Source organism: Acanthochromis polyacanthus, chromosome 21 (assembly GCF_021347895.1).
Source record: "Acanthochromis polyacanthus isolate Apoly-LR-REF ecotype Palm Island chromosome 21, KAUST_Apoly_ChrSc, whole genome shotgun sequence".
NCBI classification, from domain to species: domain Eukaryota; kingdom Metazoa; phylum Chordata; class Actinopteri; family Pomacentridae; genus Acanthochromis; species Acanthochromis polyacanthus.
Genome location: NC_067133.1, coordinates 10801434 through 10827227, shown reverse-complemented (window position 1 = coordinate 10827227; position 25794 = coordinate 10801434). Strand labels below are relative to the sequence as shown.

Below are 25794 nucleotides of genomic sequence, written 5' to 3'. Positions count from 1 at the left end.
ACACTCAAACGTCGTCTTGTGTAACTCTCTCCTCCTCCCTCCCTCCCCCTTCCCTCCCTCTCCTCACATCTCTTCCTCTCACTCTTCCCTCTTTATCCTCTCCAGCCCACCAGAAGCTGTGAATGACACACATCCTCGTATTTCGCTCCACTGGTGAGCATCAGAGTCAGAGCGAGTGGAGGCTGAGCGGAGCGCACAGCTGCAGCCACAGCTCCCCTGCTGTCATGTCCAAAAACTGGACGAATTGTGGACATTTTTGAATAAAGGGATACCAACTGAGCTTTAAAAGCGTTCAAACACCCCTGATTTTTTCATTTAATCCTCGGGATTTACTGCGCGCACTAACGTCTCCATGGCGCATTTTACGCACTGCAGGTAACCAGTGTTCTGGAGTCTAAAACTGACAGAAACATGGATTAAACTGCGCGTATTTCACCTTTTGCTTCAGTGGAGCTGAAATGGCGGCACTTCGTAGAAAATTTGGCGAGGACTACCAGGTGGTGAACACGAACAGGGCCACCACTTTCACTGCTCCGGTCAAGAAGAAACGGCAGCGCTTCGTGGAGAAGAACGGCCGCTGTAACGTGCAGCACGGAAACCTCGGCGGCGAGACCAGCAGGTACCTCTCTGACCTCTTCACCACTCTGGTGGACCTGAAGTGGAGATGGAACCTGCTCATCTTCATCCTCACCTACACCATCGCATGGCTGGTCATGGCATCTATGTGGTGGATAATCGCGTACATCAGGGGGGACCTAAATCACGGCCACGACTCGTCCTACACCCCCTGCGTGGCAAATGTTTACAACTTCCCCTCAGCTTTCCTCTTCTTCATCGAGACCGAGGCCACCATCGGCTACGGCTACCGGTACATCACGGAGAAGTGTCCGGAAGGCATTATCCTCTTCTTGTTCCAGTCGCTGCTGGGCTCCATCGTGGACGCGTTTCTCATCGGCTGCATGTTCATTAAAATGTCCCAACCCAAGAAGCGCGCAGAGACGCTCATGTTCAGCCAGGACGCGGTGATTTCTCAGCGAGACGGCAAACTGTGCCTCATGTTCCGTGTGGGAAACCTGCGGAACAGCCACATGGTGTCCGCACAGATCAGGTGCAAGCTCATAAAGGTAAGCTGAACCTCTCTGGTGGTGACAACTCCCTGAACACGGAGTGCAGGAGCAGGTGCGCATGCTGTGCGTAAATCCAACCAATAAAGCGATGCACTGAAACATGATTGTAACTTATCAGAGCTCCTGCTTCTGTATTGAATCTGCAGTGGAAACTAGAGCACTTTCTTTACATACTTTGTGCAAATTGCAACTTGAGGAAGCACTTCAATGGCTGCACTCCTGACTGACAGTTTCCATCTTTTTTTCTCATTACTTCCTCATTTGAGCCCCCAAGTGGAAGAAACAGCTGCAAATTGCATATCAAAGGTTAAAATTAACATTTTTTTCCTGTTCAAAGCTTCATTGTAAGCGTGTCCCACTACACATATTCGCCCTGTTAAACAAACCGGGCTTAAGATAGCATTACCATAATCCTCCAGCTGCAGGATAGAGAGGCTGAGTGGCAGCCAGGCTGGAAAAAGGCTGAAGTCCCAGCCGGCTTCAGTTTCTTCTCCAGCTGCCGGTGACACCTGGACAGATAGGCGTGTGTCAGTAAGTGGATGTGACAGAGTGACGACCCCCTGAGGTGGAAAGTTAGGCTCAGTGGTGAAGAGGCAGCTTCACACTACCACGGAACACTGGAGTCAGTAAAAGTGCACTCCTGGGAGAGAGTTTGGAGACATAAAACGCTATTTATGGCCATCGTAAAGTAGTGCGTTCATTTCCTTCTGCTCTTTAGGGTCTTTTTGGTTACATTTCCTCCTGTCTGAGGTGTTACGAGGCATTGCAATGCTTGAATGTGGCTGCAAACGACAGGAAAAGCACCAGATATATCCACTAATAAAGATTTTTGGGAAGGAAAATCGCTAATGAACTCCAAGATGACCACAAACAGAGCAAAAGGTCGACCGGCTCCTCTTAATTATCATAATAGAGCTTCTCCCAGCCACATCCACGTTCAGTGTGCAAAATGGGCCATGAAGAAGACAAACAGCATTAGCAGAGGTGCTTGGAGCTTGTTTATGTCTGTGTTCTCTTGCGCACAGCCACATCCAGCACAGCGTCGGTCAGCTTAATGATGCATGCAGCCAGAGAGGGAGGCAGCTCTTCCACAGTTAAAGGCATGGATGATGTGAAGAGCCCCATAGGCCCCAAATACAATCACACTCGTGCATGAAAATCTCTCTCCCCTAAGCTCTCAGCATCTCAATTAGACTCTCTGCATCTTTGTAAAACACCTGTGATTTCCCCACAAGAGCTTCAATGATGAATGGCCAGTTTTAAGTAGCAAAAAGACTGTTTTTGAATGCAAAAATCAGCATTTGTGCTCCTTTCAATGCAGCTATATAACAAAGGAGACAAGAACAGATGTGGCATCACAAAATAATTGAAGCTTGGGAGGGTTTTTTTGTGCTGTAGAGTCACAATCCTTTTACCTTTCCCTTGTGAGCTGCAAGAAATACAATCAGTATAAATTCCAAGACCTCTCTCTGTGCCAACCCCACGTCGTTTTAACACTCCCTGTCTCTGTGAAATACAATAAATACAGCATCCACTGTGTGCTCCTTGCTATTTTTTTTTTATATATTTTCGCTCCAGGGCTTTGTGGTCTAACCTTATTCTTTCGCTTCAAAGAGTCTCTTACTGAGACAGAATATTTGCAGCAGCTCTGCCAGAGTACAGAACACACGCACACATGAAGTCCCTAAAATCACGAGTCACTGCACAAACAGAGGCATTGTTTAGCATGTGCATACCTTTCAAATATTGCACTACACATGCAATGCTTTAATTAAAAAAAAGTCATGTGAAGCTGGATTTCTCTTGGTGCAGTCCCTGTATGGAGATGTTGGTGGTGCTGTTGAACTGCAGCCCTCTAAGTCACAGCTCATCGTAAAATAGTCACATTACTGGTAGAGGAATCATTTTTAAAACAGTGTAGAAGAAAGCAAGAGAGAGAGAGAGAGAAACTGGCTTGTTCATCAAACTGCATCTAAAACAGAATAAATCTCTCAAAGATTCCTATAAATCAAAACGAGACGATTTCTTTGACATCAGCTCAGAATAGGAAAATGTTTCCTGTGAAAGTTAAGCTGTTTATGATTCGCTGACTGTAGTTAAATTGTAAGCCAGAATATGATGTTTTGTCTGGTCCAGTTCTTCTAATGGGACTCCAGAGAGCATAAACTTCGCTGACATGAGTGCAAAAGATTTGAGTGCATAAATAAAGGCGGATTAAGTCAACTTTGTGAGTTCCATATTTATAAAAAGACTTCGAAATCTTTCTAACTTAGGCTTTTTATTGCATTCAACAAACCTGAAACTGCAGTGTGCAACTCTGATTGTGCAGGAATTTAACTAAACTACACTTTGGTGATTGATTTAACCCCTAAAAACTCATCTGTGTCTGAAACTTAGATTCTTAGAAGGTTTTTGCATGAAAATTGCTCATTCCTGCCTTGAAATGGCTTAGATGCAACTCTACTGTTATTTCCTTGAAGCCCTCCTTTCTGTCTACCACTCAAGCACACCAGCTCACCTACAACTCTGCTCAGACACACTAAAACTGCTCTACAATCCACAAGCTGTGATAAATATTACCACACATGTTCAAACAGGAAACTGATTCTGAAGAATATGGATCTTCTAACACCATAAAGACATTAACAAGGCAACAAAACTCAATTTTGATCTCAAAGATCTTCAAGACACACTAATTCATGAGGGTCAAAATAATTAAAACACGTTCAAGCCAAGTGGGAGAAGCAGCACAGTTTGCTTGCAGTCAGTTGCATCAGTGACCCCTGAATTCATGATCAACTACAAGTATTAGATCTCTTGTGATTGGGCCAACCCAAAGTAGACGCATCCAAGACTGTCAGTCTGTATTATTTTGGGTCTATTTTTGCTCATTGTGTAGAAACTGAAAACAAAACATGGTTCTGTAGCTGCGATTTTGGAGCCGAGAGCAAATTCTCTGACGTAACATGAAGTCAAAGTCCAACAATGTAAGTTAACAGGATTAGTTTATTAGGTTTGTTACATATGAAAGCCGAAAAGTCTGAATCTGTTTTTCTGAGACTTTCATTGGTGCACAGCAGTTTCAAGGCAGAAATGACCAGAAATGGTGTTCACTTCTTATTTTGCTCATGATGTTTTTTTCTGTATGTTAAAAAAAAAACACAGACATGTTTACAACGTTAAAAAAACTTCTCTAGAGGTCTCTAAAAGTTGAGTATGTCCAGTGTTATGTCAACAACTTGTTTGCACTGCCTCCAAGTGACCAAAAAAATCTGTTATTGCAGATTTAGGTGTCTTCAAGTGTACAAAATATTAAAGTTTACCAAAAATCTGTTCCTAATCTCATTCATTTTGACATCCCAGTTATCAATCTAATGTTCAGCCATGGTATCGGCTGTTATTTTGCTCATGATGTGTCTTCTAGCTTATAAAAAATGCCATATGGACATTTTAACAAGACAGTTTCACCAGAGGGGGTAATGGGGTTTTGTGCATCATCTTTCCTACTCAGCTTATTAAAGCTGTGCTTTAAGGAATCAGGACACCATTAAACACAACAGTCAGCTTCCATCTGCTTTGTATGCATCACTTTACTTTGGTCAAATTGAAGAAAATTGGGAAAAGTTTTAGTCTAAACAGTCTTGGGTTGCCCTGGCTTGTTTCTCAAAGTTTGTTTTGAGATGAATGGCATCTTCTTACATCTCCAGTATTTCAGTCTATGTACATCCCAGTTACCTGATTAGATCCTTAACTGACCCAGAAATCATTCCAACTCTCCGTCCAAAAGCTCTTATTTCTGGGATCTCTGTGGAGTCGTGAAGGAGGAACCAAAACATCGCTGCAGTCTGCCTGAGAAAAGAAACTTTAATTAGAAACATTTCCCTTCATGATCTCTTTCTTTCCTGTTTTAATTAGTGTGTAAAACATCTGGCTAAATCAATTATTACTGCAAAACATTCCGTCTGCAACTGGGATGATTAAATAAAGGAATAAACTGAATATCAGCAAATGCAGATACGAGTATTAAAGACGATTTTAAAAGTTCATGTACACTCAGATGCTTGTCACACTGTATAAATGCATCCAAACATACAGTCATGAAAATGCTGGTATCTGAGCAACATAAATAGAATTTGAGCAGTGAGTGTTTGGGTAAATCCAAACTGTAGACCAACAAAGCGGGCACAGGGATCTGAAATGCGACTGACAGCTCATCCAGCTGTGCCACCGTCATCGTAAACATGGACGTCACTTCATATGAAGGGATGTTCAATTGAAGGACATCTCGTTTCTCTACAAATCTCCTTTTCTCTTGTCTTGTGACATAACTGACGAAAGCATGGATCTGATTATAGGGGTTGGATTTAACCAAGACGTGTAAAAACAAAGTTAGAGAGGCAGAATCTGCCCATTTTTAAATCAGTTTTTTTTCTGATAGGATGTTTTTAAATAACTAGAGTAAGCTACAGTTCTGTACATGTTAAAAGACAGGCAACGTCAAAAATGTGTGCAAAAACAAAAAGAAAACAGGATGGAACTTGTAAAATCAGTTTCTAAACTAAAGTAAGTCTAAAACATAAAATATTAAGACCACTGAGAACAACCAAAAGTCATGGAAAACCTGCAGTCTTGAGATTTTTCTTTATAATGTCAAAAGTGAAGGAACATTTGACTGAAAGACCCACTAGACTTGATTGTGGATCAGTTAAAAGCAGCTGTTCTGAGGATGTAAGAGCCTTAAAAGTATCTTAAACCTCACTACAATATAAAGTCCTGCACCTTTATGGAAACAGAACAACCATGGAGGAGGACATTCTGTGCAATATACCAAACTTATAATGTTGCAAATTATTAAAAAAAAAAGAGAAAAAAGTAAGGCTGAATTTCTTATTAAATTCTTAATATTTGACAGACATCAGAAAAACTTGGAATTAACATGTTCAACAATTTCCAAGTTCCTATTTTTTCACTTGTCCAAATGAGGTGTCTTCAGCACATGAGAAGTCTTTAAGCAATACTCAGATACAGAGAGTTGCAGTAAACCAGCCTTCTTATCATTTAGACAGAGGATAGGTTTCGATTTGGCAGTGTTGCTCAGTTGAAAGTAGTACCACAGAAGGAATCTGTCAACTTGAAGTGCGGAGTCAAAGATGGCACTAAGATTAATTTTCATAGAGCAAAGGTTGTAATATGTAGCTACTTGTTTGTTTTGTTGGAGGAAGTACAAGCCTGCCATTACTCTGTATGTCAGATAAAAAAAAACACCATAGCACACTTGTAATGTGGAGATACACAAAATAACATTTTACAAAGTGAAAAACTGATTTGCATTAACCATGGTGAAAAAACATTTATATTGTGCATTGCAGTTGGTATAAACGTGGAGGCAGCCTTTCAGCTTTATAAGCCGGTGAGAATTTTTACTGAACTCCTACGTTCCAATAGTCGTTGATCTCCAACTTTGTATTTTCCTGCCCCCTCACTGCTTCCAGGTGAACCATTCAGAATGAGCCACTGCCTCTGAGTTCACCAGGTTTATTTACTTTCTAAAGTTGCTTCTGCTAACGCTAAAATGTCTCAGCTACAAGCAAAACTCACCAAATGTCCTGCTGTTCTGTGAAGGAGTAAACACAAGAATCTTCATCCACTCCAGAATCTGAGGAACTAAAGATAGTGGATTCCCTTTAGTAGTGATGACAATGTTTTTGCAATAATCAAAAAATGTTTAGTGTTACAATGTTATGCAGCTAATGTTGGTAGTGTTGCCATTAGCTTTAATGCTACTCTGTAGAAACTAACACTTAAGGACATTCAGAGATGGTGGAATATTAAATTTGAAACCAATAAACAAAGACTGAATGGCTTACTGTCATTTCATGTCACTTATTTAGTGCAGCATAAACTCAGCAGGCCTTTACATCAGTTAGCTTCTCTCGGGCTCTCTGTGCTCACAAACTGCATTTTAAAACCCAATAAGGTTGTTCTTACTTTATTGTTTGTCTGTTTCTGTTGTCAGACAAAGGAATAAACATGAAATAGTGACTGAAACACAGCCAGTTAAAACAAAATGTTAACCAGTAGTCACTTCTGAACTGCATGCAGCTAAAATGCTAATTTTAGAACCACAATGACGTCTGACAAACTCAACAAGCATTCTACATCAAAAGCAAAACTCAGAAATTTTTGACCTGTAAATTCCAAATACATAGAGAGTTTTCTTCCTGAAGGGGGCATGGACAACAGCGGCTCAGTTCCATTTAAAGATACAGACACTGAAATGAAGTGAAATAGAACAGGAATAAAACCAGGAGTTATGCAGTCAAGGTGAAATGAATCATCTTTGCAGCATTTTGAGCTGAAAAATATAAAGTCACATTCTGGGAACATGTTAGACTTTCAGTAATTTACCTAAAAGAGGAACAATATATGACATGTAAGGCCAGCCCGTGTCTGACCACTTCAAAACAAGCCGCAGTGAAGCCAATTGGAGGGTCACATACTCACAGTACGGGTGTCATTTTTTAACCCACATGCAATTTAAACTGTAATATCAACAATTAAAATAAGTCTCCTCACGTTGTACTTCATCGTGACAGTAATACCTCCATAAACGAAGGATAATAAATGACCAAGCAAATTGACTATTTGGCCTCCAGTGATTTGCCACGCAGAAAAATAAATAAAAAATTGCAGAGATATCTACACCACCCCAGTGTGAGTAATGCTCTCAGCCTGGCCACCCCCATAAAAACTGTCTGGTTCCGTCACTGGCTGTAAGGGTGATTACATTATTGTAGTCTGCTGTAAATGTCTAGAGAAGCTCAGAGTAAAGCTTGGCAGTTGGTTAGACCATGTATTATGTAATTCAATACTCATTTCTAAGGAAAGACATCAAATATGTGCAGTTTCTGACTTTTAAATATAGCAATTTGAGGCTTTTTTTCCCCTCCACATGACAGAAAAAGGAATATCTTTGGGTTTTATACTGCTGGCATAACAAAACATGGCAGATGAAGATGTGAACTCAGGCTGATATCAATTTAATAATCCCAAAATATATTCAGCGGAAAGATAGATAATGAGAATAACCCGATTTTATCCACTCTGCACCCACTTGTTTGCGCTTGCCGTGTTTTGGACATGGTGTCGGTGTGCCAGAGCTCCGCTTGCTCTGTTGTGGATGATTACTGGATTGACAGAGGTAGCAGAAGGAGGAGACACCAAGCAATGGAGCTGTCATCCAGAGTCCCACCATAAGCAGCTGAAATGCAGCTTTGCCGTGCATCCATGACAGCCTCAGAGGCATCCTGCTGGAACATCCTATTGAAAATATGACTCTGAGGGTGGAAGGAGGGCGAGAGAGAGCAGGGAATTGATTGGAAGTGGTGAAAGGGCTGCAGAGAGGCTTGTAGTAAGAATTCCAGCAGATTTTTTTTCCCAAATATTTTCATTGCACGTTCCTCAGTTTATTTGAGACTTATACAAGGGAGTGAAACCGTTCAGCTGTACGTCTTCCCTCGGGATTGCACGATGGGTTACATAGTCACTTGGAGTAGAATTGATTCCTTTTTTTTTTTTTTATTTTAATAAGAAGAATTCAATTATGCTATCAGGTTGTGGACGGCTGGAGAAAGAACCTGAAGCCTGCAGTCATTGATTAGAGCCCAGAGCCTGAAAACCTCATGAGTCTGAGCTGCTCATGGTCCCCTTTTCTTTGTATTTGTAATTGAATAAGTCTAAACAGGCATCTAGAAGGTTCTGTTGTAATCAAGTCAAGTTGGTTTATATGTAATGCAACCTTTAACACTGTGACACCATTTCTGCCACAGTCACTAAGCGCACAAAGAGAATTAAAACGCTGTCCAAGGAAGGAAACTAAACCAGAGCGCACAGAAAAACATCACTAGTGGACTTAGTATTTCAAGCAGACCTAATCTATCTAGTTCTGGAATTAGTGGAGCACAAGCCTCCAGAATGATCTAACTGTAGAACTTTGCTCTCAGCAAAATCTGGCAGGTTTTCACTTTCTGACATGCTAACTAGTTAATATCTTAGGCTACTGTCAACAGGCAGCCCATTACAACCTGCAGCACCCAATTTAGCTTTTGCAGCTGTTACAAGATAGGAAGCTATAGTCGAGATGGAGACGCTCTCGTAGTCTGTGTAAGACTGTTCATGTTCATGAGTCCATTCGTGAGACCTAAATTCCTTTTAGGAGAGTCCACATGGACCTTCTAAACGTTTGTGTGGTAACTACGATGTAGGGCAAACAGTACATGCGTCTTTGATTAGGTCCATTGTAGAAGTTCAAATTATTCACCGTAGTCAAGGCAAATTAAAAACCTTGAATACGAAAGGGAATCTGGCAACACACTAGCGACGAACAGAGGTTCCATGAGGAACACATTGATTTCAATTCATTCACATATGTCCACAGAATGCTGTGAAACAAAGAGAGAGTGCGCAGTCAACGTGGTAATGGGTTGTAGTTTAGTGACGTTTACTCTTGAGGCTTTGAGATTGATCCCTAAAGATAACAATTAGGTTTAAAGTAATTTCTTGGTCTTTTGTTTTATTATGCAGGACAGGAGTAGGAAATGACCTGCAGTAATGGGCTGGATTTGAATCCTTGATCGCGCCATTGGAGACTATAGCCCTGTTTATGGGTCTCCTGCTAACCAGCTGAGCTATATGGGCCTGCTCAGTAATCTTTACAATACTTTAAACAATGCAAAACATTATTTAAATACCACTGCATGCATTTGGTGAAAAGGTTCCGGACATTCTTAATGGGCCATGTGTTTTCATTTTTGTAACCTAAGAAGTTACCTGTCAACAATAGCTCGTCAAGCCAAATTGGACCAGATTTTCTTTCTTATGCAAATGTACCATTTAAGTCCCTCTCTGGTTATCAACTTAATCCCTAAAATTCATCCCTGTGCATCAAAGTGAAATATTTAGAGGATTTTTCAAATAAAATAATCCTTTCTGCCTTAAAATGGCTTAGATGTAACTCTACAACATTGCATCATCTAGATATGTTCTATTCACGCTCCCCACTCGAACTACCACTTTTTGAATCAGAAGATGCATCTGAAGAATAGTGACACAGAAAGTAAAACCCACAAGGTAACAGAAGATTTGTTCCTTCAGTTTGTTCTGTATGAAACCCTGGCAGGCGATAAAGTGCAGTTTCAAGGTCTTCTAGTAGAGTAAAAAAACATGCGGACATGTTAATGTTAAAAAACAAAAACAAAACTTGATTCTCAACAGAGTCTCTAGAGAGCCATAAAATTGAATCAAACCACCTACAAGACTTTTTACTGTGTTTATCCACATCTGCTTTGCTGCCATTATTCACAAGTACAACAAAAAGTAAAAGTGACTGCAACAAGGTCTAAGTTAAATCTGAAAATCAATCTTTTCATTGTGGCCTTCTGTTCGTTGACATTTTCACACCTACAAAAGGAGCTTTTCTGACGCACACTCCCTCGAGTGGATAAAGCCACAAAATGCGTGACTCACTGATAAAACGGTGCTCAGCTTAACTTTGTTTCACCTCCGAGCCTCTTTGTGATCTCTCATTTTCAGTGTTTGAATAGCTGCTAGCACAGCACAGGTGTTTTCATTAAACTGTATTTAACCCAAACTAGTGAATTGTACCAAGCAGAAATTGTGGTTTGACTTGTTGACAGCTGCAAAATGAATCTATTTATCTGCTGTTCAGTTGTCTGACAAGAGAAGAACTTTTCACATGAGAAATATTTAACTGAGTGGTTTATTAAAGCTCTTGGTACAGGATTATGGTGCAAAACAGAGAACATAACAGAGTTCCACAATAAAGAAATTCAGTTATATGCTGAGAATTCACAAAAAAATGAGTCCAAATAAGCGACAGATATTTACAAGAAACAGTATTTTAAAATTTAAACCTAAGTGCAGTTGTAGTCTTGGGCGTTGTCCATGCTGGATATTTTGCAAAACATTTTCCACTTGTTTGGATCTCCAATCACACATGTTAAAGGAATTTTAACCTCTTGACGCCTGAACATATTTACAATTAAATAAAAACATTTTTTGTGCGTTTTTGTTTACCAGCAGATGCCAAAATAAGTGCATATTGTTACTTTAAATAACAGACATATAATATTACTAATAGATATATAATAATTAGGTCCCACTCTGACCAGTCCTATGAGAAACCAGGGCTTGCAAAAGGTTCCGAGGTACGTATTGAAAATGCACAAAGCAGCATTGGCGGAATTGACACTTAATGTCATTTTGACAAGTCTTATTCCAGATGTCTGTACTGTCATTCTGACCAATGACAATAACAGTTAGAAAGACCAATAATTCAGTTTAGACTGGTCAGAATACTAACTGCAGATATCTCATGCATCATTACGATGTTCGTCATGTAAATCATTCCATTAGCCATCTGTCCAGCAAAGCATTTGAACGGGGTCAGCAGACCAAATGGTGACTACTTTGGTGAATAAGATCATTAGATAATTGCATGAAATAGAAAGATGCCATCAGTGAAGAGTTTGCGGGGTAAGATCTTGGTTGATTAGGGACTTGTGGTTGAAATTTAATAGAACTTTGGCCTCAGGCTTCTCTGGTGTTGTGGTAAAACAGCTTGTCATAAGCGATTACAGTTGTAGTGTCACAGCATGTTTGGAAAAAAAATAAACCTGCCTCTCTCCAGTTCCTTTAGTAGCTTCTGACATAACTGCACATATCTGCAATGTCATTTCACCGATTCAAAACTCGAATTCAAGATATGTTTACTTGCAGTTTGACTGGCCTGAATTCCAGTTTTAGAAATCTATAGCATGATACTGACTAGTTACAATTTAAGGTATCGAAAAGGACAATGTGGACATACTGAATTGGGGGGAATTAAAGATATATTGAACTAGAATTAGGACTAGTCAAAACAAACTGTAGATATTGGAAACTAAAGTAACAAAAGCTATCCACAATTTACAGTTTGGATAGATCTGGGCAAGGAGAGACCTCACGTAATTGGTAAAAGGAAAGTAATTTTTCCTGGGATGAATAACGTGTGGATATCTGAAATGTTATTTTCAACTAAGACGAACTGAATGACACAAATCTTCAATACATGTCCAAACTGCTCCCCACAGTAGATAAATCTATTTTTCAAGTTTATAGGAGCAGAAGAAAACCATCCAATCCATTCCAAGTTGGTTTACCCGATTCATTAACTCCTGATTTGACCCATTCATCTCTCTCATGCTGCCTGGACTGGCTGAAATGTTGGAGCGGTCCACCCTCTCTACATGCACTGACCAGGCTAAGGCTATCTCAGTGTGGAGCTGCATGATTCGGGAAGCTTGTCAGTTGATCTGATTGCCTCCAGGCTCCTCCATCCCCTTCTCTGCTCTGATTGATGAGGCTCTGGCAGTGCATGGAGTGGAGTTGAGTAGAAAGATCAGGATACTTTAGGTCTAATCAATTTTATTTATCACCTGTCTTCGCCCATGAGCATCATTCACACGGCTGAAACACTCCTTATGATGATAATGAACAGCTCAGACGTCGGCTATCAGATGTGACGGGTAAAATTTTCTTCTGCTGCCCCCAAAACATTGCAGAAAATGAATAAAGAGAGTCCCGCTCTGCATACGTGAGAGCTCAGGGAGGAAAATCTGTTTATTTGTTGGAACGGCATGTCAGATTTACAGAAAAAAACAGTAGACAAGCCAGGCTATCTCTGAATCTTTGTGCATGAAGCGAGTGCAGGAGTCTGCCAGCGGGTCTGTGTAAGGAGCTTTGCCTGTCAGTGTTTGCATACAGCCATCCATCTTTTTAATCTTAAGCAACAAAGACAGAAAGTGAAAAGCAGAATTTCCCTAAGCGAGCATGCGATAACCCTCATGGATGAAACGTCGCCAAACAGCATTCAGTGGCCTGTAAGCACCTGACAAGTGAACAATGCCCTCCCTCCTCCCAGACATTAAAGTCACTCTCTAGCACAAATCCAGAGGAGCATCTCATTGATATTCACAGGAGATAGAAATAGAAATGCAGTGTTTTCTGGCAATGCAAAGTCTGTTTACTCACACTTCATTCACAGTTTGCATCTCCGAGGGACTACAGGGCAATATCACTGAGAGGTCACGATGAAATTGGGCTCTCACTGGTAGCTACAGTACAGGAAAGGCCTGAGTGAGAGAATGAGGTAGAAAGCAGATCCAAAGATGTAAACTGAAACCGAATTTATTACAAGCCAGGATAGCCCAGCTGGTTTTCTTTCATTTTGTGAGTCAGCCTGTGTGTGTCATCATGGTAAAACGTGGTCTAAAATAGCAGGAATTACCACAAATGGTAATTGGTTTTGAGTATTTTGATGGGTGTTTAAGTACAATCCTGTCATTACACAATACTTAAGGAAGACTACATGGCAAAAACAGACCAAAAAAAAAAAGACTCAATGCAACAAAAGTGATTGCACCTATGATCACTGATACACAACTAAGAATCATCTAATCATCTAAGAAGATGATTGTTGAAGCAAAACTCAGTACCCCTTTGATTTCCAATCAGCCTAGCTACATGAACACAGTTATAAATGAGCTGTGAACATCAGAACCATCCCACTTTTAGATCTATGGACTGCGTCTGTCTGCATGTTTTCATTATGGCTTCACATGGAAAAGAATTGCCAAAGGAACTTTAAAAAATCTGATTGTGAGACTTCACAATGGTGAAAAAGGATACAGAGAGATGTATAACTGACAAAAGATTAGTGGGAAAACAGTTCCAGCAGTAATCCGGAGGTATAGAAAGAAAGACCACTAATCAGAGCTGCAGTGGTAGATGTTAAAAGGGTAGCTTTGAAACACAGACATGCAGGTGCTTCGAACTTGAAACAGGGGTTCTAACAAAAAGTCTGAGTTTCTGTGACAGCTCAGTGTAAAGGACAGTGTATATAATCCATCTCTATGGATGGAAAAAAAAATTGTTACCTGTGCTTCGGCAGAAAATTGTTAGATGAAACTTTGCTAAAGAACATAAAAAGAGCCTGTTGAATTTTGGGAGGAGATTCTTTGATCAGATGAGACCAAGATAAACTTGTTTAGCTCAGATAGAGTCCAGCATGATGGGTGTAAAAGTGACCAGGACTACCACAGTGAATGCATAGTCCTGACAGTGAAGAATGGAGGTGGGAGTGTGATGATAAATGGCTACATGAGTGCAAAAGGTTGTTGGAAGATAACATTTATATATGACTATGAATGCTTGAGAATATAACAAAACACTGGCTGGCAAGATAAGACCCAGTCTACAGAAGCTAGAAGAAGAGAAACATTCTTACATGATATTAATTAAGCAGAAAAACACACAAAACGTTCTACAGAAGGAAAAGTGAACACTATTACCTGAACAAGTATGCTGTTAAACCTTAGCCGAATAAAAAAACATTGAGTTTAAGGTGATATTTCACAGGGGTGTCCTCACTTCTGTTGCATGCTGTAAATAGTTTTAAAAACCTTGCTCGTTACCAGATCATCCACTGTGTAGAAGCCACTGCTGGATGCTATCAAAGTTTGGGCTAATGTTAGCAGTTCTGCCTGCTCTTATTGGATTTAGGGTTTAAGCTTCCACTCCAGCAGCTCCAGCCGACGTTATGTAAGAAAGAATTGCGTTTGCCAAACACATAAGCTCGTTCTCATCCTTCTACGGCTTTTTTTTTTTGTTTAACACTGAAGCTGAAAACTTATGGAAGCTAAGCATGCACACATGGTCAGAAAAAAAAACTGAGTTGGATTTTTACCCTATTAGGATCCCTGCCATAATTATGACACTAAGAATAAATGACTGCAGTGTCGTTTCTTCCATGGATTCTTCCTTGTCACCGATCGACTGGAAACATTGAAAAGAAGCTGGTTTTGTCTGAACACAGTTTCAACACAAAAAATTCATGCAACTACTGTAAACAGTATTTATTAAGCAAGAGATTAAAGCGACAGTAATGAACTGGTTCAGCACTAGTTGGGTAATACCAAACTGTTAGTGTGAGCAGAGTTCAAAGATCAGCTGCTGCTTAGTTTCATTATCAGGTTCTGGGCTGTGGTGAAAGGCTGGAAGAGGAAACTGTCTCTGTGCAGATGATGTGTTGATTATTTTAGGATTTACAACAAGAACAAAAGCTCCAGAAACAGCAGAAAGCATTGTAGAGAAGGGGGTGAGACTGTGTGGGAGATCATTATGAAGTTGTGTGTGGTGGAGGAATATTTTGTGTGTGTGTGTGTAGGTGGGTGGCTGGTGTGTGACGCATCCAAATAAAACAATGCAAAAACTGATAAAAGGGTTTTAAAAATTTGCTTTAAATTAAATAATATCTTGTAAATCAAGTCTTACAGATTTTAAGTTATGATGTTAGTTGGTGGCTTAAAAAAAAGTTTCCCGAGCCGTGAGCTCCTTTGTGATGCAATTTCATGTAAAAGAGAACAATACAGTTCATTAACACCAGATATAAAGTCTGATCTCAGCATTGCCACAAATTAAATCTCTGTTGCTAATGACTATAAATTAGATGTTCTGCAAAGATAACCTTTGAAAGGTTTTATCTTCAAATGGCACTGAAATAAACTATCTAATCCAAACCAACTTGCAACATGAGCCTCTTCAAGTTTTTACACAGGCATATTTTGCATTATTCAGCCTCTTTGCTGACAGCGACGTATAAAGACTATACATAAAGGATGGCAATGGACTGCTAACCGAGAAAACAGGAAGAGAAAAGGTGAACAGATTGATCGGAGAGAGAAAAAAAACGGCAAAAAAGAAAATACATTCAGGACCTTGATGTTAAAGTCTAACGTCATCTGGGCAATTAAATGCTTCCGCACCAGTTAACACTCTGTGGGCAAGTCCTGTCCAAACACGGCTGTCTTATATGTTGACCTTGAAATCAATGTGAAGCGCCAAGTCTGTAAACAAGACAACAATGGATAATCAGGAGGGACTAGATGGAGAGAAAAAACATCTATAACCTTTTCAGGAGAGCTAATGCATGTATGTATCTTTAGAGTATCATACCTTTAGAAATGTAGACTGACAGTAGTGGAATCTATTTACCTGAAGTATTAATATTTCTATTTTCTACTATTCTTTACTGCTGCACCATGGATAAAACACATTTTTAATATAAATGAGCAACAAAATTCCAGATTTTGTCTATGTGGTGTTAGTTGTTCATCAAGCAAAGCCTCTCCAGTGGTTTTATTTAGGTAAGTGTCCCAGACCTACTATCAATCCATACCAATAATAAACATAAAACATCCAAACTTTAACAAACTTTGTACTCACTGTACACAACATATTTAAAATTAGCTCCATCTTGTCCAGTCGCAACAAGAAAATTCACTTTACAAAGTAGCTGTTTATGCACATTTTGAAGTATTACCTCAAAAATTAATTTAAGTAGCAAAGTTAAAAAAAAAATCGCAATCTATTTTGCAAAGGTTTCTGCAGTCATTTGAGCTGGTTTTTAAGAGTTAATATGCTTCACAGGAGACAGAAACACCTTTTCTGAATATGCTCTTGTGTAACAAACTTTAAACTCAGATGACTAAACATATATTTCTGCTTGTTTCGTTGTCTTGGTCTATGGAAGGTATGAAACATGGCGGATATCAGTAGACACACATCCATTTTTGGCAAAAGTTACATTTGTTTCCTTTACTTTTGAGGGGGTTTTTTAGCATTAAGTAAACAACACATTTTATTACAGCCAGGCTATAGTGCCACCTACTGACAACACAATGTAGACTGTGTATAAAGGACAGAAGTATCCTTCGGGTCTGAAAAGTTCCAGGACTGGAGTTCAAGGAGTGCATTTCCAGGAGGACATATTAGGAAACAGGTTAACTCTGGGAGTATTAGTGGGTGGCACTGTTGCAAAATAATACAATGGTCCTAGAAATGTGGTCCTCAAATTAGAGCCTAATTTACTGCATGTGCTACTCCAACATTGTGGTATCTCACACTTGTATTCCTGCTAATGACCAGCAGAGGGCAGGGTCTCTGGTTGCAAAAAGAAGCTCAATTGTATAGAAGTCTAGCTGACTTCTCACATGCTTTTTAACCTAAGTAAACATTTTCCTAATTAGTTTATGGTCTCAATCTGCAGTTTCAGGACTTTTTGAATACAGCATGTTGTTTATTTTATAAATTATGGCGTAAAATAGATGATAAAGCAGTTGATGTCGGTCCTTGAGATTGACAGGTTGCTACTGCATCACTGTGCGTAGTGTCCTCCTAGAGTTCTTAGTCAGATCCACCTCTGCTCATTATGTCCAGTTTCAAAAGAACAATAAGACAACAGCCAAAAACCAAACTTCACAATTGCCCACAAATCAATGAGTAACTTATCGGTGGTTAAATCCACCTTTTATACATCGTCTATGTTCACTGCAGCCTTTTAAAAGTTTTCTTCAAGTTCACTTGACAATTTAACTGCTGATGCATTTGTAAAAACAACCTAATAATGCTGCTCACAGGGACCATTTTTAAATATTACCATTACATCTGACACTTAAAGTGCATTTTGTCGCTCATAATTACAGATTTGTACTTGGGTAACATTTTGAAAGCAGGATTTGTCAGGCAGTCTACTTAAAGGCATTATGGAGGATGTTTTTTTTTTTGTTTAATTTGTCTGATTCACATAAAATGAATATACTGACCTTTAGTGGACTTGTATGTATGGTCTCTAAAAGAATAAAAAATAAAAAAAATAACTGTGGACATGGCAGGGCCTGAAAAACATCAGTCAATCAACGCGCTCGGACCGAGGCGTATGGTTTGCTCCCTTTCCTGTCAATCAAAAATCTTCCGGCTCAGGCCTAGTTACGTAGATTACGTACGCCTTGGACTTACGTGTTTTGTGTATGTGTTCCTTTGGTATAGCTTCGTAGTTAGCTGGCGACTTGTTTTGCTCATCTTTTTTTACATAATGGCAGATAAAGATCCAGGGGGACCCAGCCGTAAAAGACAACTTCACGAGTCCTACGCAAGTTTCTGGAGGGGGGGGCGTTTCTTCATAAATGTTAAGAGGGGGGAGGTTAGAGGGGGGTGAGGGAGAGGTTGTATGGGCGCATGCTACGTTCAAAGTCGTAGGAAATTAAATCTCCTCTAATGCCTTTAATGACGTATTCAGTTCTAGAAATACTTGCTTAATTCTTACTGAAGTAAAAGATCGGAATACTTTTTCTTTCGCTGGCCTGAAGAACTGATTTTTATGAGGCAAAATGAAAACATCTGTCTAATTTCCTGTCCTTTTCCTTCTCTTTTTCTGCCTTTTATTTCACTTTCCCCGTCTCCTCCCCCATCGTCTGTCCACCTGTTTCTTTCTGTTGTCTTCTAGTCTCGTCAGACACCTGAAGGCGAATTCTTGCCTCTGGACCAGTGTGAGCTGGATGTTGGTTTTGGGACGGGAGCCGATCAGCTCTTCCTGGTTTCCCCTCTCACCATCTGCCATGAAATTAATCCCAAGAGCCCCTTCTTCGACCTCTCCCAGCGCTCCCTCATGAACGAGCAGTTTGAGATTGTGGTCATCCTCGAGGGCATCGTGGAGACTACAGGTGAGGAATTTCTTCCCATCATCTCTCTAAGCTCTTTGTATCTCTTCCCACTCTCATTGCTACTCTTCTTCACTGTCCTCACTCCCAATTTAAATGTAAATTCCTATATCAATATCGACCCACATAGCACATCTGTCTAATAGATAATCTGGACTGTGTGAAATCTCATTTCCCCACCTTCCCAGTCCTGCTTATTTGAAGAACTGGAGGGCTGGAAAACAAAAATGGGAACAAGAACACCACATGACTGAATTATGACGATATTTTATTACTGCAGAATGGGTTTATGCCCACTCTATGCATAATAAAAGCCTGTGGTCATGGATGCGTGTGTCACTTTGATGAATGAGGTGGGTTTTAGTAGAAGTTCCACTCCATTTTTCAGATGACAGCTGAGAGCAGGAAAACTCTGAGGCGCCGCTGTAAACTTGGAGGCCTCAGTGACAACAGTGCTCTCTCTGTTGCATATTCAACACAATGCATTGGACTTCAGGGAAGGATCAAATAAATCCATCTCCCTCTTTTCTTTCCAGCTCTGTCTCCATCCATCCCTCATAACCCTTCATCTGCCGCCGCTGTAGGAGAAAGCAGGGAGCTGAATAGGCTTATAGCAGGAGGGAGGATCAGCAGGGAGGCAGGCAGCAACACGGTCTGTGCTCTGGTGATAATACCATTAAATCAGGGTGCAGCCAGAAGTTTACTGTCGCAGTGCTGAGGAGGGAAGCCCTGCCGGTGTCACCTTCAATGGTCCACAGTATTCTGTCAGCCTCACATTAACACTCAGTCCATTAAAGCAAACACATTAGCAGCACATCCAGCTGCTGCTGACACAGCTGCTCGGCTTGTTGATTGTCTCCCTGTCTCGTTTCAATTATTTCTCAACCAGACTTGACACATCACCACGCAGCGGCTCTAGTACTTGTCAGTTTTGGTTCATGTCTGAAAAGCATTGTTTTCTGTTTTCAATACCGCGACAGAACTGCATGAGGAAAAAAAACAGCAACAGATCGCCAGTTTATCGACTTTGAATGGAACTTCTTTGTTGAGGAAGAATCTGACAACTTAAACTCATTTTGAAACAGTCATCTAATCAATTTAACACTCGCTTGACAAGTCCCGTTTGGACTGTATGAGTATCTTTGGATTTTGGACGAACAAAGTCAATTTTCTCCAGTTTCTTTGTTATGTTTAGAAAATCCTGCAGAGGAAATCATTTTTCTCCATCATAAAGCAAAAATACTCATATGACCTACTTTTTTTTTCTTCATCAAAATGACCAAATCAATAGGGATCTCAGTAGAGACCAAAGGACATCATCCATCCATTACCTATAGGCATTTTATCCTGTTGAGAGTTGCGTGGGACGAGAGCGTATCCCTACACTGTGACAAAAGTACATGAAAAACAACTACAAGTCATCAGTTTGATCGACTTTGAATGGAACTTCTCTGTTGAGGAAGAAGCTGACAAGTTAAAAAAAAAAAATCTATTCAAAGCTATCAACTAATCAATTTAGCCCAGATTTGACGAGACCAGTTTGGATCATATGAATATCTTTGGTTTTTGAAAGGACAAAATTTCTTAGTATAAAACCAAGCAAGCAAAAAGAATACCACTGCACAAATCTTTGAAAACCACATTTCACAACAAGTCCCTTTGCTCTTTTTTTTTTTTGCCTTGGTATACGGATTCCTTAAGTCTATGGGGTTACACTGTTGGTAATGTGCAGATGATGCACACTTCTCTTCAAGTGTGCTTTATTCAGATTCTTGCTAAGTAACAGAGCTCAGATGCAAATGAGAGTCAAACAGAAATGGAAAATCATCATTATGCACTCTGTAAACACTCCCAGTGAAGGCTACTGCCAGAGTTTTTACATAAAGTCTTCTTCAGGGGCGCCCTGTTCGCTGTCTGCCAAGTGTTTGCATAGTTGTGCTGAGGGCTTTTATTTTTTATGGAAGATGCAGTCAACATTAACCAGCTGGTTGAATACCCATATGATGCCTGAATGATGAAACTAAACTGGCATGCCTGTCAGGCTCCAAACCCACAAGCTTCCCCCTGCACTGGTACTTGCTGCCTTCGTGTGCATCCACAGGAAAACGGTCATCCTCCTGCTAAGGCATGAAGATACAGATGGAAATTATCCTGGACTCGGCATTGTAATTAAAGCTAAGCCTTTGGGCTAATTGGGAATAAAAATGACCTTTGAGTAGATGTAGGACCGTTGAAGGTTCTCTGTGGATGAAGATGAGTAGCGAGCCTGGAATAGCAGCGAGCTATGACATAACACTGCTCGTATCATCCCTCAGAGGGATGGGATCAGACTCCTACTCCTCAGCTAACTGTAGTGTTTAACAGAAAAGCTCAGGTTGTAGCAGAGCCACTGGATCAGAACAAATATGGCCTAAGTGCTTATTGATCGCAGAGGACCTCCGACGAAAACCCAAATGTCAAGAAAGTTATTTTACAAGAGCTGAGGTCAAATGGAAAAAAAGATGTGTTCACATCGCTGGGATAATTTGAACAGACACCAGCGTTTCTAGAAAACTGTTGCATTTCTTCTGAATACATCATCATTAACTCACCAACCTGAAGCAGTTTCTGGGCGTTTTTTGCTTCCGTCTCATTTTTACTCACCGTTGCTCTGCAATATAAAGTCCTGCACTTCTATAGAAACTGTACAACCATGGCTAGAAGAGAGAACTCAGAAATTACTACAGAAATTGAAAAACCTAGAACCAACATTTTCATGCATTTTTCAGGCTACTCTCTACATAAAATCTCAAAAGATATTGCATGCATCTTCCGATATGCTGACGTGTGCTTCTTTGTATGCCCTTTTGAGTCATGCTGAATTTATGCGATTGTATGTTGTTGTTTTTTTATCCCCCATTTGTTTCTATGCTGGTCTCTTATCTGCTCTACACCGCCTGCAGTTCAGTCAAAAGTCTATTTTTTAGTCATGTGACTGAGCGTAGAATTCTATATTTTTAAAAACATTTTTAAACTTCTATTTGTAATGTCCATCAATACTGTACTTTGATCTGGTCTGTACAAACACTGCCTGCAGTTCAACCCCATTGAACCAAAAACCCCTGAATTTTCGTCACATGATCAAAGCACTAATGGCTCTCCATTTGCACTCTTGTTTTTCCATAGAATCTAGTTTGCACAAACACTTTTAAAAAAAAAGTAAAATAATGGGATTTTGATGAAACATCACAATTTAAGTTTAGATTTGATAAGTATTCCCAAACAGCTCATTACAGATTACAGTTCAAAATGTAATTCTCTCTGTTTGCACAATTTCCAGCTTGATAAATGGTATATTTTGTTTATTTTTTAAAGACAACATACTTTTACAACCACAAGTTCCAATTCAAGACATGACAGGACATTTTGCTCCTGACATTGACGTATTGATGCGAGAACATGGCGCTGGGTGATTGCTAATTATGTTAGCATAACCGACCATCACAAACCGCGCTGATAAGAGTCGCTGACCTCTCACCTGCATTAATGGCACAAAAGGTGAGGAAACAAACTGCACAGGAAGTAAAAACTCCAGAAGACTCCACTGTTTTTTTCTTTTTGTTAAAGATGCCCTTCTGCTCATGTAATGTGTATTCTATTTCAGTGCATTAGAGGTGGTGTCTTGTGAAAATAGAAAGACGTGAAGCAGTGGTAATAGCAGGCTTTAATGTCTTTGTCGTTGCTTTTGTGAAAATGGTAGGTATTTAAATCCCTTGTATGTGACTCAATTGAACAAGATGATTGCACAGAAGGTAGCGTGAAGCCGTCTTCATAAGTAATACAGCAGAGAGGAAATGGAGATAATAGCAGGGAGCGCTGCCCTTTCGCAATCCGCCTTATCAGTCAATAATTGTTTTACTGCAACCCCGTTTAATGGCAGCTATTAAATTTATTACTCCCCTGTCACTCTCTTGTAGGGATGACATGCCAGGCACGGACGTCTTACACCGAGGACGAGGTCTTGTGGGGTCACCGCTTCCTGCCGGTGATGTCCCTGGAGGAAGGCTTCTTCAGGGTGGATTACTCTCAGTTCCACAGTACATTCGAGGTACCGACGCCACCGTACAGCGTCAAGGAGCACGAAGAGAAGAATTCACTCCCGTCGCCGTTATCTACTCCAACACCAGCACTGACTGAGAGCCACGGCGCCCGACGCAACCGGGTGTTTTCCGTGGACTGCATCAATACCACAGAGGAACGGGGTCGCCAAGGAGGGGCCGGGGGTCGGCTGCCGAGCAAACTGCAGAGGATGAGCTCGTCGGGGAAGGAGGACCTGCAGAGGAAGGTGCTGCTGCTCAGCTCGCAGCACTCGGAGAAGGCCTGCAGCACCGGAGATCTGCCGCTGAAGCTGCAGCGCCTCACGTCCTCGCCCGGCCCGGAGACGGAGACCCGACTGCAGCTCAAGTCCTTCAAGGTGGGCTTCGACCCCATGACCCAGTCCACCGGGAACCTGTACCAGCAGAGCCTGCAGCCAACGCTGTCCCCGGCCCCGGTCCCCATGCACAGCCCTCTTCTTTCAACCGGAAGGAGGCCGGAGGACAATCTGCCAGCAAAGCTACGAAAGATGAACGCTGACCGCTGAAGCCCAGAACCACAAAACCAAACTTTCCCTCCAACCGGAGACACACAGGAGGAGACATGCATGGAGGTGGACTTTACCTTGGGAAGCCAAAGCAGACGGTTCACTGGCAATTTATTGATTTGTTTTTTCCTCGAGACTTTACTGGAATTACTGTGATTTTTTTGTGTTTCATAGCAGAGGCGTTCATGCAGGCTTTGTTACACACAAAAACGACGAGAAAACTTCATGCTTAAAGCAATCTTGATCATTCTGCAAGAGGTGTGCATGTATACACTAAATCCATTGTTTAATGTATGCGCCACAACACTTAATAGTCAATCTTAGTTTTATCTAAATATAAATTATATTAAGATTACAATAAATGCTGTTTGATCTTTCTCTTTCTTGTGTTTTTATTGCTGTTGAAGCAAAACATTTAAATTATGAACTGAGTGGGTGCACCCCTGTGAAATATCATTTAAATGTCAGACGATTCAAATGGATTGCATCATGTCTCAATAAGTCTATCATTTCTAAGTGATGAACAATTAGAAACAAATGCTTTAGGATCTCTACACTGAAATAAGAGGCTGTCAAATAGAAAATTAATGCAACAAAAATGAAAGCACCTGTGATCACCTATGAGTTCCAATCAACCCAACGGTGTCAATATGGTTAAAAAATGATCAATTTTGGATCCATTGTCTATCTACATGCCTTTATCATGGCTCCAAATAAATTACAAGACAAATTTGAAAAAGCGTGATTGTGAGACTTGACAGAGATCATAATGATCCAGGAAGATCAATGACCAACTAAGCGCTAAGAGAAGCACAGTTGCAGCAGTAATCAGGAGGTATAGAATAAGCGATAGCACCACGAATCAGAGCTAACAAAACGGCAAGATTAAATTTTGCTAAAGAACATGAAAAGCAGCTTGATGAATGTTGGGAGCACATTCTTCAATCAGACGAAGATAAATTTGTTTGGCTAAGATGGAGTCCGGCATGTTTGGTGTGAAGATGACCAGGACTATCATAGTGAATGTGTCGTCCTGACAGTGAAGCATGGAGGTAAAAATGTGATGATACAGGGGGCAAAAGGTGTTGGGAAGAGTGTATTTATAAATGGTCCCACGAATGCCTGTGGATAAACTAAAGTACTGGCTGACAAGATGACTCCCAGTCTGCCGAAGCCTTGCAGAAGGAAAAATATTCCTGCATGATATTGATTCAAAACATAAAATCACACAAGAGTCTCTAAATAAAAATGTGAAAACTGTGACTTGGCATAGCATGTCGCCTGGCTGGAATCCAATAGAACACCTTTGGTGTGTTTTAAAGGCAAGAGCATCACAAGCCCTGCACTAGAGAACAGAAGAAAGGGTTCCTGAAGAATGGAAGAACACCTCTCTGGATATATAGTATCCTCTATGCTGAAGTGATTTGAGTTGGTCTTCTAAAAGGTGGACCTATGAAGAAGTAAAAAATTAGAATCTCAAAAATAAAAATTTGTGTGTGTATTTAGTTCCCACTGTGAGATATTTATTTTTAGTATAGTAAAGCTAAACTGTTAATTTTACATAAATGTAAATACCTACTGTCCAACTTAGAAGCAATGCAATCACTGGAAGGTGATGCAGCGTTAGAACAATTAGCATTTAAGTAATAATGCACAGGAGTGCACTCACTTCTGTTAGATACTGCAGCAGCTTTTTCAGATATTATTTAGCAAACCAACAGTGTAATGCAGAGTAGCTTTAGTAGGCGGAAGTTATTGCTCTGATGTTATCTCTTGGGTAACCAACACCGTGCAGGAACAATTCCATAACTCCTCGGTGCATAAAGTACATATTTATAAGAGAGGCAGAGAATAATGAGATATACAAGTCAGAGATATGAGCAGTGTTTATTGGAGAATGGAGGCTGATTATAGTCAATCCATTGTTCTAGGAAGAGGAACAACGTGGTCACTGAGGCGTCATGTCTAACTAACATACCCAAACAAAGCATTAAGTAGCCTTCACTCCAATTTATGTCAGAGGAAAGGATTGCAGCATGCACGCTAATAGATTTTATATCTGGCCAGATTTTACAGCAGAAACCAGCAAAATGGGAGGTTTTGTGATCTGTAAAGCATTACAACCATGTGAAACCGAGAGTAGAATACAAATGACAACACACTGTCCACATGTAGCTCCACGAAAAACTCAAGTTATAAGCTCAGTGAATCTCAAGTACCTACAAACCTTAATATGACCACTACAGCAGCACAAAGACACAGAAATCAATGAAGGACGGAGATTTCCCCCCTTGCTTCGACTCTCAGAAGCCTCCCCCTCCTCAAATCCACAGCTTCGATCACCCACTCAGTTTACACAGAGCTTAAACCGCTTTGTGCAGCCTATTCTTCTGATTCAGCTGCACACAAAGCCTTGTGTTTGTCCACTTAT

At 40.5% G+C, this 25794-nt stretch overlaps 2 protein-coding genes across 2 annotated transcripts in view; one reads left to right on the top strand and one right to left on the bottom strand.

Annotated features, from left to right (window-relative positions):
- Nucleotides 1-561, bottom strand: part of znf281a (zinc finger protein 281a) — a 30395-nt gene extending 29834 nt beyond the window's left edge. The window contains exon 1 of the mRNA XM_022209492.2: nt 437-561. The gene's annotated coding sequence lies outside the window, so the exon portion shown is untranslated. The remainder of the gene's footprint in view (nt 1-436) is intronic.
- kcnj19a (potassium inwardly rectifying channel subfamily J member 19a) lies at nt 459-23741 on the top strand. Its single transcript, XM_022209491.2, has 3 exons — nt 459-1124; nt 18529-18745; nt 22699-23741. Exons 1-3 carry the CDS (start codon nt 459-461, stop codon nt 23361-23363), a joined length of 1548 nt encoding a protein of 515 aa, XP_022065183.1. The 3' UTR covers nt 23364-23741.
- Nucleotides 23742-25794: the final 2053 nt, after the last annotated feature.

Coding starts and splice junctions, on each gene's coding strand:
- kcnj19a (XM_022209491.2), top strand. CDS start 459: ATGGCGGCACTTCGTAGAAAATTTGGCGAGGACTACCAGGTGGTGAAC. Junction 1,125..18,528: donor TCAGGTGCAAGCTCATAAAG/GTAAGCTGAACC, acceptor GTTGTCTTCTAG/TCTCGTCAGACACCTGAAGG. Junction 18,746..22,698: donor GGGCATCGTGGAGACTACAG/GTGAGGAATTTC, acceptor ACTCTCTTGTAG/GGATGACATGCCAGGCACGG.